Source organism: Labrus mixtus, chromosome 4 (assembly GCF_963584025.1).
Source record: "Labrus mixtus chromosome 4, fLabMix1.1, whole genome shotgun sequence".
Lineage (NCBI taxonomy): Eukaryota > Metazoa > Chordata > Actinopteri > Labriformes > Labridae > Labrus > Labrus mixtus.
Window position 1 is genome coordinate 23,169,058 of NC_083615.1, and position 14,075 is coordinate 23,183,132.

Here is a 14,075-nt window from a genome sequence, read left to right on the forward strand (position 1 = left end):
TAATGGTAAAAATACTGGCAATACAACTTTAATTAAATCCCACATCATTCTGCTAATATTAGTTGTCTTGTTCCATACTTTGGGACATTTGCTTAAAGAAAATTATCACTAATACAGTATTGATTATAGCAAGCCACTAAAAATCAAAGTAGACTCATGGTTTGACAGAATTCAACAAACAATTGATTTATTCATTACAACAAACAATCTGTCAAGCTTGTTGGAATTTAGCTTCTGGAGGTACAGAAGCAGATTTTTCACATTAAGTTTTTTCTCATAAGTTGGTGCGGTCTGCAGCCAGCCTGATTTTTATCTCAGAGTTTTAGCTTCCCTAATTCTTGTAGTGAAAAACAGAAGGAGAGGTTCAGAAACAATCAGGCTTCCGTAGAAAGTGCACCAATTACAATGGAGCCTTTAAATTCTGGATAAAATCAACATTGACCTATATCAAAGGAAATGTTTCTCTGTGCTTGTCTTTTAAATGTTTTAATTGATGGTTGTTGAATAATCATACTCCAAAACATAATAAAAAAATAAAAACATTTTTTTAATAACACTTGTACAGGTCAGTAATCAGGTAACATTAAGTTAAAAATACAAAAAAACAACACTGTGGAACATGAGGAGAAATATTGTGTCAATGTACATCCATAGGACACACAAATCCATCATCCATTTACACACAAATGAGACATTTGTGTGTTTTGTAATGCAGAAACATCTCATGTACTTGTCAAGTTTTTGATGTAAGCCTCTAAGGCTGGGAGGAGTGATGTACACTTGTTTTGCGGTTTGTTAGATGTCGTAGGAACTCGAAAGCTTCAGAATTCAGTGAAACTGTCTGAGATGAAACTGGCTCTCTGTGTGTCTGACCATGTCCCGGAGTGCCACAAAACCAGAGAGAGCCTGTTCAGACCAGGAGAGAAGATATTAGATACAAACTTTGATTGGAAACAGTAGGACTACAAAAGCCAGTTTGTCCAAAGAGTTTTTTCATACCTGTGATAATATAAACAATGCTAGAACTATGTGGACGGCCCTCTCCAGTGGCTGTATGAGAATGGCTTCATTGAAGAGCAGAAACAGGATTAGTGGAAACTGAAGCAGGATACTCAGCAACCAAAATCCAGCCAACTCTGGAACCTTTCACAAACACAGACATTACAGGAGTTACAATTTTTGCCATTTCCTTTCTTTGTGAATGTTGTCCCACTCAAGTATTTCTTAAGGGTGGCTTGAGTGATGAACTACCTTTTCTTGCAGGTTCCCAGCATAACCAAGAAAAAGTCTAATGGCCTCAATCAGGGTCATCAGTATGAGAACAGTTACAAGGATGAACTTGTAGTAGTCCGGTAAGGCAGGATACTGGAATAAAATGAAAATGAACAGCAAAGTGTTAAATGAGACATGGTCAATATAGTGCAATATATTAACAAGTTTTCAGAATATTTTGCCCACAAATGAACATACATGTGGGGAGGAAACTATTATGAACACTTGGAAATGTAATGCACTACAATACACCACCACCCACTATGACTTCAATAATAAATAATGAGTACAATTAACATCTTTCTGAGCATGTCAACACACACTGAAAATGTAGAAGCTTCATAAAAGTTGAATTTATGGTAGAGCGTTTTTTTAAAAAAATGTTATTAAATTGCACAGGTCGTCTTAATGCTATTCATTAACATCATGTGTTGGAGCTATTTACACTGATTTGTATAATTAAATTATTTTACATTTAGTTGTTTATTTGTTACCATTTTGTTGAGGACGCAATAGGATTCAGTTTAATAACTGTAGGGTAAATCTATGAGTAATTATTCAAGCTTTTAATAGATCTGGGGAGTTCGGGCAAAGGGTGTAGTGTGTGTTTGTTTCCCCTCGAGCCAGGAAGAAGAGGCAATGGGCAAAATGTGCAGGCACCTAAAGGTGAATGTTTTTGTTTTGTTTTGGGGGTTTTTTGCCAGCAAATGCAGGACAGAAAGGTCAACGAAACATGAGAAAGCCACTTATCATTGACTATAAACCAAAGTTGTCGCATCACCATTTTTATGGGGATCTTTGCAATATTTTTGATCTGATAAGATCCACTGTCCCTGTGCCCCAGTGGCCGGCACGGAAATTTTTGTTTTGGTTATTTTTGCTGGTTAATACCATTTTTTTGCATTTCAAACTTAAATGACGTTTTGGGAACAATTAAGACACGTTTGATGGTGTTTTACCTTGAGGTGCAGCATTATAGTTTCGCTGATCCACCACAGGGGGAAGAACCACATGTTAAAGTACAGAGACATCTGGAGGTGGAGACCTGACAGAACCCGCTTGTCTGAAACTAGACAAACAACAACCATTTGTGGGCATAACAATTACATTTTAGCGATATATGCTCTAAAACTATGTCTGAGACTAATTTTGCCCATCGAAAGTTAGCTAGCTACGTTAAGATGATTGTCATTGCCAGTAGGCTACATCAGCTGCTGTCTGAGTTTACCGTGAGGCAAAAACGTGTCATTCTCTTTTGTGATGGGTTGAGTCCGGCTCTGGTCGAATAAAACGTTTCGAGAAAAGTCTTCCAGTCGTCTTCTCATCGTGTCCGGCATCTCCATATTGTAAAACGCTCTCTGCTAACACAAACATCGCCAGAAAACTGAACACACCACCTCTCTTCCTCTCAATGCACAGATACCAAACGCTGCCGCCGTCTCCTAGGAAACCACAGAAATCTCGCGTTCTGCTCAAATCTCGCAAGTGTCTCCGCTGGTTTCCTCGTTCCATAAGTTCTTACGTCGTTTGTATATTAAGATCGATTAAGATGTGTAAGTATGACACAATGTATCATTAACGTCTTACATTTTTATTTTTACTCCACAAAAACAAATATTCTTTTGCAAACAAGTAATCCAACGGGAAATAAATATGTCTACTGGTAGGCATATTATAGGCTACATTTTAAAACATTTAATGTGTAGGTAGGCTAGTTGTGTCAGATTTAAGTTAAACTTAGAGTTACGTGAATTTGAATATACAACGTTCTTAGTGAAAAATAAAGCACAAGTCACTCCCATTTCAGAGAAAGTGAAAGTGAGAGGTTGCAGTCAGGAAGATGGCAGAGAGCTGTCAGGAGCCAGGTCCTTTGTCCTGCCCAATATGTTTGGATATCCTGAAGACTCCTGTGACTCTGCTTTGTGGCCACAGCTACTGCATGGACTGTGTGAGATGCTACTGGGACCAGGAGGACCACAAAGGTGTTTACAGTTGTCCCCAGTGTAGACACACCTTCCTCCCTAGGCCTGTGTTGAACAAGAACACAGTGCTGACTGATCTGGTGGGGAAAATGTCGGAGACAATGGAAGCCAGCCCTCATGAGAAGGATGCAGTTAACCCCGGGGATGTCGAGTGTGATTTCTGCACAGTGAAGAAGTTCAAAGCTGTAAAGTCGTGCCTTGTTTGCCTGGCTTCCTACTGTGTCACTCACTTGCAGCCCCACTACGAGTCTGCTGCTTTCAAAAAGCACAAGCTGGTGGAAGTTACCTGCGTGCAAGAGAAGATCTGCTCAAAGCACGACAAGCTGCTTGAAGTTTACTGCCGCTCTGATGACCAGTGCATTTGTCTGCTTTGTGTGATGGATGAGCACAAAGGTCACAACACTGTCTCGGCTGCAGCAGAGAGGAAAGAGAGACAAGTAAGGCAGTATTTGTTTTTTTGGCCTCAGCTAGTGGCTTGCAAGTGTTCTGCTGAAATTGTCTTAGTCATATGGCTGCAATAATTAGGTTAATGTTGATTGTATTTCCAGAAACAATTTGAAAAGGGAAAACCAAGCTTCCACCAGGGAATTCAGGAGAAAGAGAAAAAACTGCGACAGCTGAGACAGAAAATGAAAGAGCTGCAGGTGAACTATCCTGCACATTTTCTTAGCTGACTTGAATGTTATTAATGTGTCATGTGTCCCTTTCCTTTAAAGTTGGCAATTTCTGTAATTTTTCAGAGTTCTGCAAATGCAGCTGTTTATGAAAACGAGAGAGCCTACAATGAAATGGTCCAGATGGCGGGTAACAGGCGTTGTGCTGTTAAAGAGATGATAAAAGTCCAGGAGAAGGCTGCGGCAGGCCGAGCAGAGGCCCTCGAGGAGCGGCTGGAGAGGGAAATCTCTGAGCTGAGGAAAAGAGAGGATGACCTGAGGCAGCTGTCTCTCACTGAGGATCACATTCATTTCCTGCAGGTACAGGGACACATATATCGATAATAATTAGTATGGTAGAATGAAGATCATGAAATCATTTTCTGTCTCCATGTCTTTAGAGCTGCAAGGACATTTTTGACTGTCCACAAACCGATGTGACTGCTGATTCAAACATTCATCTTCACACCAATTTTGACTTTGTGACAAAGGCCAGTTCTGTTCTGAAAAACACAATGGAAAACCTGAGAAAAGCTATTGATGACATTGCTGAAGCAAGTCAGTAAACACTTTATAAAGTAAATATTTACGTCTTCAAATGTGATATTTTTTAAAAAATAGTTTAAAAAAACATGTTTTCATGTTTATTTTTCTAGTTCAAACTGATCCTGATCCGAAGACAAGACAGGAGTTCTGCCTTTGTAAGTCTTTAGTGCAGCATACGTATTTATGACCATTCTCTGTTATTCAGTTTAATTAATTCATCAGCATGAATATTACCTCTACATTTCAGATTTCTGCCTCCTCACTATGGATCCCAACACAGCCTTTGAAAACCTTCTCCTCTCTGAGGGCAACAGCAGAGTGACCTGGATTAAAAAGGCCCAGAAGTATCCGTACCACCCTGATAGATTTACCAAGTATGATCAGGTGCTGGGCTCTGAAGGTCTATCTGGAGTTTGCTACTTTGAGGTTGAATGGCGGGGTACCAGGGTTGAGCTCGCTATGTGTTATAAAGGGGCAGAGCTGGAGGAAAGTGGATTTGGATTCTCAGATCGGTCTTGGTGCATTTCCCTTTCAAGTTCTGGTTGCACCTTTTGGCACGAGGGAATCAAAACCAAAATATCCAAACCATGCTCCTCTAATGTAGGAGTGTATCTCAACCACAAGGCTGGGATTCTGTCCTTCAACAGCCTGTCTGATTCTGGTCAAATGAGCCTCCTTCACAGAGTCCAGACCAACTTCTCTCAGCCTCTGTACCCTGGGTTCATGGTCTCCAAAGGGGCCTCACTTAGGATTCTGTCCCCCAAGTAAGAAGAATCCAGTGTCACACCTGAATTAGCACGTCACCAGTATGTTCATTTTTTGTGCACGGTTTCATTTTGCTTATTATACTTAAAGCTTGTGTTCTTATAATTTCGTTGTACATTGTATAATGACAAAGACATTCTATTCTATTCTTTGTAATGTGCATTGTTTGCAAAGAAAATGCTGAAGATCAGAATGGCTAAACAGGGTTTTTTGTGCTTCTGAATCTGTTCATTATTACTCATCCTGTAATGAAACCAATTCCACTGTAAACTCAGCTCTTAATTTTAAGTCTCTGTTAAAGTGTTAGTAACTTTACAAAAAAGATAAAAACGTTGTCAGACTCATCATGTTAAGTCATCTTTTTTATTAAAAAATCTTCATTTAGTGTCTGCTGTTTTATTTCATTCTTACATATAAAAGTAAAAATACATGGCTTCATATAAAGCTGAAGGTGTTCAACTATTTATTTGAAAGATTTTGTATGCCTTTATTTGACAGGACAGTAAATAGAGCTGGAAATTGGATAGAGAGCGGGTGGGGAATGAAATGCAGAAGCTAAGAGTCAGACTTGAACCCAGGCCGTCCGTTTGCCAGTGCTGTTTTCATTGGCTGATCTACCAGCACACAAGAGCAGCCCTCCTCTGGCAACCTTGCCCCCCCCCAAAGACTTTCAGAGAGCTGGCATATCTGAAGAAAAACTGGATGTGGGGAAGGGGGCCTTTAAGAGACAAATGCCAGTATAAGATGATTCAGAAGTGTTTTGAGCTGAAAATCATGCAAAGCTACTCTATAGGTTTCACAGACTGACATCATCAAAGGTGAAAATTTGTACAATATGGGATCTTTAAAGGATACAAGATCCTACATTAATGTGTGCATGTGTTTGGTGGCCAGACAGAGTAATGGATGTGGCTCATTATTTTGTTACATGAACTCCTGCCTGCAAAGTCTGATGACACTCGAGGACTTTGTCAGCACGATCAGCTGTCAGGAGCAGGTTTGGGGTTCAATCCCAGAAGCAGCACCGCTAAGGTACAGCACCCATCTCATGCAACCAATCACTGTTTTCCTAAGTTGTACATTCACTTCCTTAACATTTGAAATACAAATGCAATACAATGCCTCTGAATATTTGTATCTCCTTTTTAGATCATTCATGGGAGTAAAGAAGACATACACTTCCCCGGACCTTCGCCAAAAGATCCCACTCCTCTCTGCCTTCAGGAGCAATGTCAGTCCGTGCTAACCACCACCACAAACTAACCACTACTGCCCCCCAGTGTTCAATTGTTAACATGTGGGCAAAAATTGTGATTACTAGTTGGTTTATATAGAGTATCCCCTCAGTTGTAATCAGTATGACGAAAAGGTGCCAAATTATTACTATTTTTCATTTAAAAAAGGAGAGTGTTTCTAAGTTTTAAATAATCCCACTCCTTACACAAGCCATCAAAATCAAAATCAGAATCAGAATCCTACATTTACACATACAAGGAATTTGTCTTGGTGTCTTGTTGCAAAAACAGTTAATGAGGGAAATAAAGCCGCATTAAGCTGGAGGTGTACAGATCGTGGAGAGGTGGTACATTGCAGCCAATCACCTTCTCTGCAGAGCAGATGATACCATGCAGCCTGCATTTGTCCTTTGCTGTGGCTGCAGCGTACCAGACTGTGATGGAGGAGGAGAGGATGGGCTCGATGATGGCAGTATAGAAGTGAACCATCATGGTCTTTGGCAGGTTGAACTTCTTCAGCTGTAGCAGGAAGTACATCCTCTGCTGTCCTTTCTTGATGAGGGAGGTGATGTTCAGCTCCCACTTGAGGTCCTGGGTGATGATGGTCCCCAGGAAGCGGAAAGACTCCACAGTAGACACTGTGGAGTTGCAGATGGTGATGGGGCTGGGGGCAGCTACGTTTTTCCTAAAGTCCACAACCATCTCTACTGTCTTCAGAGCGTTAAGCTCTAGATTGTTCTCGCCGCACCAGGTCACCAGATGGTCAGCCTCCCACGTGTAGGCAGACTCATCCCCACCAGAGATGAGTCCAATGAGGGTGGTGTCGTCTGCGAACATGAGGAGCTTGACAGACTGATGACTGGAGGTACAGCTGTTGGTATACAGGGAGAAGAACAGAGGAGAAAGAACGCAGCCTTGAGGGGAGCCAGTGCTGATAGTCCTGCTGTCTCCTGTCAGACAGGAGAGCTTGTCCTGGAGCAGAGCTGGGATTATTGTATTGAAAGCAGAGCTGAAATCCACAAACAGGATCCTGGCGTAGGTTCCTGCTGAGTCCAGATGCTTGAGGATGAGGTGGAGGGCAGGTTGACAGCATCGTCTACAGACCTGTTGGCTCTGTACGCGAACTGCAGGGGGTCCAGGAGAGGGTCTGTGATGTCTTTGAGGTGGGAGAGCACAAGGCGATCAAAACACTTCATCACCACAGAGGTCAGGGCAATGGGTCTGAAGTCATTTAGTAGTCCTGTGGTCCTTTGTTTTTGGGGGCAGGGATGATGGCGGAGGTCTTGAAGCAGGCTGGCATGTGGCATGTCTCCAATGAGGTGTTAAACATGTCTGTAAAGACTGAAGACAGCTGATCAGCACAGTGCTTCAAAGTGGAGGGAGAGTCTGGTTCAGCTGCTTTGTGGGGGTTCTGTCTCTCGAAGATCTTATTAGCATCTCTTTCAGTGACAGAAAGAGATGTTGCTGGGGTTTGGGGGGAGAACACTCTACAGGTAAGACAGCAATCATCGTATTGTACACACAGAGAAAAACAACAGTTTACAGTGCACAATTCACAAAAAATCACAGCCGACTCATCAAGGCCTGCTGGTTCGAGCTGTTAAGGCTGCAGGGATCAAGCTTTTTCTCAACGTGTGCCATCCTGCAATTTTTCTGCAGGTTGAGTGGGCTTGTGATGTCGTGTTCTATTGTGGTTGTAATGCGTGTGATGGTTACTATTCCGTGCTGTGAGGTTGGATGTAGGAAAACCAATTCAGCTTTGTTGGTAATGTGTATAAGTTTGACCTGGTTTGTGAAACAATATAAGAGGAGGGGCTAGCCTATATCAAATGTAAAAAGGGTTGATGTCAGCTCCTAAATTCAAATAAATGACCCAATTCCATTTTTCCTAGTTAACTAGAAGAAATTTCTTCCTAAGTGTTGCTTCATCATTTTACTATTATTCACTCACTCAAGTTATGTTACTTTAGTTAGCCTGTTATTTTCCATTATTTCATGTATTCCCCCTGTGCTGATTTGATTGTTGTAACCATATTAATGTGCATTTATTCACGATCTGTTTGATCCCTGATGGAGGACTTTCTTTACTACGTTGTGTGAGGTTAAAAAAATAAACTTTAATTTCATGTTTTTTGCTAAGTCTTTAAACTAGCAAGCACTTGACAACATGCATCAGCCAGCACTATGCTTTATCAAAATATAAATTTTAAACCATGCCTGTAACAAAACCACAGGTAACTGAACTCAAAAGCACGACTCAAAACACAGTCTTTGGTTGGGGGAAAAAAAAAAGTCTTTACTTCTTACAAGCAGACAGAATCCAAAAAAGTGATCCAAGAGGAAACAAAGGGCTTGTACGCTTCTCATAGGGGTCAAAGACGAACTGGCACAGAGAGAAAGGAAGCCACAGACTAAATACTAAGGTGAGGGGGAAGACAACAAGATGCAGCTGGGAACAATCAGGGCGGGGCAGACAATCACACAGGTGGGAAACACATGAGGGCAGGAAGTGAAGGATCTGAAATGAGAGGAGAGGTTAGTGACCCAAAACAGAAAATAATACAAGTAGAAATTAAAACATAACCTAAGACACAGAGCTGGACATGACAATGCCGATCAGGTTGTGGCCGTTTGAGTCGTGATTATAAGAAATACAAAATAAGCACAACAGTAGGTATATCTAGCATAAAATACACTGAAAAAAGAGGTAAAGAAAAAAACACAATTGAACACAGTCTTTGAATAAAACAATTTTTAAGCATCATTTAAGAAAATGCCAAAACAGAGCAAAATAAAGGATTTTGATAGATCTTAAATGTTAATCGGTAAAAGATGGCACATATTTTTTGATGTATTGACTTTACTTATCTTGGTTTCAAGTCAGTTGCTCGTTCCTTCTCAATCACACCATAAAATGTAAACACAATCAAATGTGCAAAATTAGAATCTGTTGGGAATATTTCATAGTGCACTTGTTTTTATCCCTGAATCCCAAACTACAGCCTTTTCTGCAACTCATATTTCATAAACAGACTGGTTAAAGGTGGCATATTTTGAGTGTTGAGCCCAAATCAACAGAGAACCCGGGATAGAGAGGTTCAATGAAGGTGGTCTGGATCTTGTGCAGCAGTGTGAACCTATCAGAAACACTGTAGAAGGCCAGTGTCCCAGCTTCGTAGTCAAGATGAACACCCACTTTTCGGCAGAGAGCCGGAGGAATTTGGCCTTTGTGAAGACTATCGTGCCAAAACACACACCCAGATGAAGAGCAGGTTAATTTCCAGGAAAATTTGTTATGGCCAAAACAGGAATATTTCCCCGAGCCCTTTCTTTCGATGACTTTGTACGACACGGCCAATTCCACAAAGCCACCATCCCACTCCACCTCCCAGTAGTGGCTCCCACTGAGGGCGTTCTTGCACAGAGCCTGGTAATGGTAGGTGAATCTGTCAGGGTGATCAGGGTGAGCCTGGTCATGGCATCCCCAGGATATCTCGTTGTTTGTGTCAGACAAGCAAAGACATGCAGCTACTGTGTTTGGATCCAGCTCCAACTTGACGACTGCAGGGAGAAATGAAGCACTCATTAACTGCTGAAGTGTTTTACTTATGTTTGTGCTGATATTACCTTGCACTTACTTTGATGCAAAAGGTATGTCCTTGATGTTATTTCCTCATGCTGCCAGGGTCTAATTGACACTGATGAAAAGAAATTAAAAAAAAGATTGATTCTCTGTAAACTTCTCCACAGGAAACACACTCTACAGATCAAACTAATTAAAGGCTTTAGAGAGCCAAATTGTTCATACTTACACTCATTATTATCAGAATGTCTGAATAAATCATTCTTTACTTTGTCGTGAATATGTTTCATGTTATCTCTCTGTTCCTTGACAAACTCTGTCAATGTGTCAAGTTTTTTATTTGAGTCTGTGAATGCAGGGAGGTCACCCAGAGCCTTGAAACTCTGTGTGAAGCAAACAAATTAACAGATTTTTTTTTTAAAGAAGACAAACAATGAATAAATAAATAATAGAACTGACTCCCAAAGACTGATTGTCACCTGAAAAAACAGAATGGGGTTTTCTGTTTGTGACAGCTGGATAAGTTTCTCCTCTTTCCTCCTCAGCTTCAACACTTCACGCTGAAGTTCCCCAAGATGACCGTTGGTCCAGTCTACTCCAGCTTTCTCTGCTTGCCCAGCTTTCTCTCTCATCTCAGAGCTCTTCCTCTCCACGTAGCGCACGTATGAGCGAATATTTCCCGCACATAATCGCTCAAACTCATCACATGCCTCCCATGCAGCACCCTTGAAGGAAACAAGCTATTGTTAATCCTACATGAACATGTGGCATTGGTCTGCATGTAAAGAGCATGTTTGTTTCATTCGGCAAAATACTCTTTCTACCACTTATTTACAATTTTAAAAAAGTTTGATGGACTCACAAATTCTCTTGGTTACATGTATCATAACAGTTAGCAACTTGATTTTGAATTTCATGCCCATCAGATATGTGGCTGCAGGAGCTGAGGATCGAACCCCCAACCTTCCAGTTGGGAGACGACCGACTCTACCTGAGCCACAGCCACCTTTCAAAATGCTGTTTTTGGTGCATCTGGCCCTGAGAGATAGAGACAAATTCTCCTGCAGGAAATAGCTTTTGTTAAACACATCTATTATTACTTAAATGGGACGTGGTTAGCCCAATATGATGATCTTCTTAAGATAAGATAATATAATCCTTTATTTATCCCACAATGGGGAAATTTACAAACAATGGGGAAATTTACAATTTACTTACAACCCTTTGAAAAAAAGGAAACATTTGGCACTAATAAACGGGTCACACTCACTCTTATCGAGTCTGCAGCTTGCCTCAGCTCCACCATTTCCCTCTCATTAATCAGCACTCTGTCTGCTATGTCCTGCTTTGTCCGCTCCATTTTTTTCTGTTGAACACAAATCAGTGAGAATTTCCAAACCTTGGTGAAATAAAAAAAGCAAAAACAACTTAAGTATTTAGCGGAACTGAAATACCTGCATTTCACACTTTTCTGCTGCGACTGTCACTGTGTCATGACCTTTGTGCTCACCCACCACACACTGCAGACAAATAAACTGCTGATCAGTGCGGCAGTAAATCTCCAGAAGTTTGTTGTGGTGCTCACAGATGCTTTCTTGGATCCTGGCAGAGGCTTGAATCAGTTTGTGTTTTTTTAATGGTGGTACTTCAAAGTGAGGCTTCAGATGAGTCTCACAGTAAGAAGCCAAACACACAAGACAAAACATGGAGGCTTTTCTTTGTCTCCCTGTGCAGGCATCACATGCAACATCCCCAGGTTCAGCATAGGTGTCTCCAGCTTCAGCAGCAGCTCTTTGACTGTTGTTTTTCTTTTTTTCCTCCAACAGGGCAGCCAGGAGTGTGTTCCTCTTCAGCAGAGGCCTCTCTGTAACACTTTGCCTACACTGAGGGCAGCTGTATCGTCCATTGTTATTTATATCCCAGAAGGCATTGATGCATTTCATACAGTAACTGTGTCCACAAGTGGTCGTCACTGGATCCTCCAATAGTTCAAAACAGATCGAGCAGTCAAACAGTTCTTGACTGTCAGCCATTTTATCACACCCAGACTGACAGGGTTAGTTTCCCTCTCTCTGAAGGAGGAGGAGCTTGTTGCTGCTTGTTTATTGTGGTGCGGACTGCTGTGTGAGGAAGCTTTAGGAACAAAGTTCAACTACAGTATCAGAGCCAACAAGAGGGATTCTGTTTTAATAAGAGTATTCAGCTTTAGATTATTTTATCACAGGTTGAATAACTTACTTTAAGAAATGCTCAAAGATTCCTTGATCAGTATTTACATATCAAGAATGGATCCAATATCACATAATCACCATTTATTTCTCCTGGTTAAAATATTGAAAATTAAAGCACTTTCCAATTTCCTTCAAATGTAAAATGCATTATTAATAAAAATGTTTCATTATTATTAGGCTAATTAAGAAATAATCCAAATCTAATTTTAGTAGACCTAAAAAATAATAATTTGACAGCCTTTCTTTTGGGAAGAAGTAAGTAGTAACACATGTAACAAATATTTTTATTCGCTTTATTCATTCATTTATTCATAAACCTGAACTTTAGCACCGTTCAAGCTTAATAAACAAATGCAAAGTAACAAAACCGTTTTATGCAGAAGTGGAGATAAAGCAGAGTAAAGAGAGGTTAACCACAACAATGTCAGCCGTTTGCAGAGTCCAATAATGCTCTGAGTCCGTAAAAAGCTGATCTGGACCCCTAAAACACTACTTACATGTCCGAGGGTGGTTAACAATGCTATACCTGTTACCGCTTTAGGTGAAAGTTGATAAATAGTTTAGCATTACTTAGCATGTTAGCCGAGGCGTACAGTTCAGCTACAGACAGCCTTCACAGAACTAATGTATCCGTAGCAGCTCAAAAAGTTGTTTTCAAACAAATAAAAAAGACAATAAATGAAGCGTACTTACATGTTGTGGTTGTGAACTTCCAGAAGCATCAGAATCTCCATAGCTGCCACAGAGAGTAGGAGCTGAAACTTCTTTCCAAGTCTGTTTTTTGCTCAAGCTAACATGCATTAGCACCTTAGCACTACTGTGCTACCGCAGGCTGCGGCATATCGTGGGCGTGCTACAGAAGTTAATGGGCGTGCAACATGAGCTGCTGGGCTTGCCACAACGAGCCAATGGGCTTAGATCAGTGATCTCACACTGACAAGACGTCACACTGGCAAATTTTTATCGAGGGGGGCTAGAACCGAGCGTTACATGCAGCTAATGCTACAGCTAACAGGAGGACGTAGGAGAAGCCGCGTTTCTGCAGACTTTGAATTTCTGCAAATAGATGTGTCTAAACATGCACAGGACACTTGCAAAACACACTAAAGAGCATATAAAACCAGAAAAAGCATAATATGGGACCTTTAAGATGCAATCTAGCGGAAGAAAAGCGACTTTAAAACAGCTCAAAATGAAATATAAGAACATAATAGGCTCATATAGATTTAAAGTTATGCAGCCCCTTCATACCGAGGCTTGACTAAAAGACGCTATGTTTGATAAAATAGTTTGTTTTATACGCTGTAGTAATGCCTACCTAACATATCATATTAAAACAACCTGGATTTTTATTCAGACAAACGGTGAATCTTCACTAACATGCGCGAGATACGGAGCGAATGAAAGAATGAGGAAATGAAACAGTGTTTCTGGCTCTGAAAGAGGGAGGAGACTGGGAGAAACTTGGGGTTCATTGAAGAAAACCTGCTCCCGACCAGGTTAGGTTCACAGACTCAGTTACCATAGTAACTGACTCAGAGGTAAAGTTACCTCTCCCTCTGGAACGGGCTGGAGTTACCCCTCTTTCTCGGGTTTGAGTGACCTCCCCCTCTGAAACGGAATACCCAGAGTTTCCCTCATTTCAGGGTTAATGGACTCAGAGTTTACACAAAACCTTCTTTCAGAAACGGGCCCCAGGACTCCTTAGTTATTGTCCTTGGTGACTTTAACAAAGGTAATTTAAGTCATGAGTTTCCTAAGACAGTTTATAAAATGTCCGACCAGAGAGAGGAATGTTTTGGACCACT

The 14,075-nt window shown here is 41.0% G+C and overlaps 3 protein-coding genes across 4 annotated transcripts; 1 reads left to right on the forward strand and 2 right to left on the reverse strand.

The window, feature by feature from the left end:
* Positions 1 to 78: 78 nt before the first annotated feature.
* On the reverse strand, positions 79 to 2,724 carry tmem17 (transmembrane protein 17). The gene is made up of 5 exons (XM_061036477.1): positions 2,501 to 2,724; positions 2,232 to 2,341; positions 1,252 to 1,365; positions 1,000 to 1,143; positions 79 to 906 (listed from the first exon to the last, which is right to left on the reverse strand). Exons 1-5 carry the CDS (start codon positions 2,613 to 2,615, stop codon positions 829 to 831), a joined length of 561 nt encoding a protein of 186 aa, XP_060892460.1. The 5' UTR covers positions 2,616 to 2,724; the 3' UTR covers positions 79 to 828.
* A 22-nt stretch (positions 2,725 to 2,746) lies between these two features.
* LOC132973180 (E3 ubiquitin/ISG15 ligase TRIM25-like) lies at positions 2,747 to 5,603 on the forward strand. 2 transcript variants are annotated; one of them, XM_061036475.1, is made up of 7 exons: positions 2,747 to 2,825; positions 3,080 to 3,691; positions 3,803 to 3,898; positions 3,995 to 4,228; positions 4,309 to 4,465; positions 4,564 to 4,608; positions 4,701 to 5,603. In XM_061036475.1, exons 2-7 carry the CDS (start codon positions 3,113 to 3,115, stop codon positions 5,219 to 5,221), a joined length of 1,632 nt encoding a protein of 543 aa, XP_060892458.1. In that variant the 5' UTR covers positions 2,747 to 2,825; positions 3,080 to 3,112; the 3' UTR covers positions 5,222 to 5,603. The 2 variants fall into 2 exon arrangements, with proteins under 2 accessions (XP_060892458.1, XP_060892459.1); XM_061036476.1 differs by lacking the exon at positions 2,747 to 2,825 and having other exon boundaries at positions 2,938 to 3,691.
* A 3,585-nt stretch (positions 5,604 to 9,188) lies between these two features.
* Positions 9,189 to 12,104, reverse strand: LOC132973182 (tripartite motif-containing protein 16-like). Its single transcript, XM_061036478.1, has 6 exons — positions 11,491 to 12,104; positions 11,307 to 11,402; positions 10,516 to 10,761; positions 10,266 to 10,419; positions 10,092 to 10,151; positions 9,189 to 10,014 (listed from the first exon to the last, which is right to left on the reverse strand). Exons 1-6 carry the CDS (start codon positions 12,067 to 12,069, stop codon positions 9,491 to 9,493), a joined length of 1,659 nt encoding a protein of 552 aa, XP_060892461.1. The 5' UTR covers positions 12,070 to 12,104; the 3' UTR covers positions 9,189 to 9,490.
* Positions 12,105 to 14,075: the final 1,971 nt, after the last annotated feature.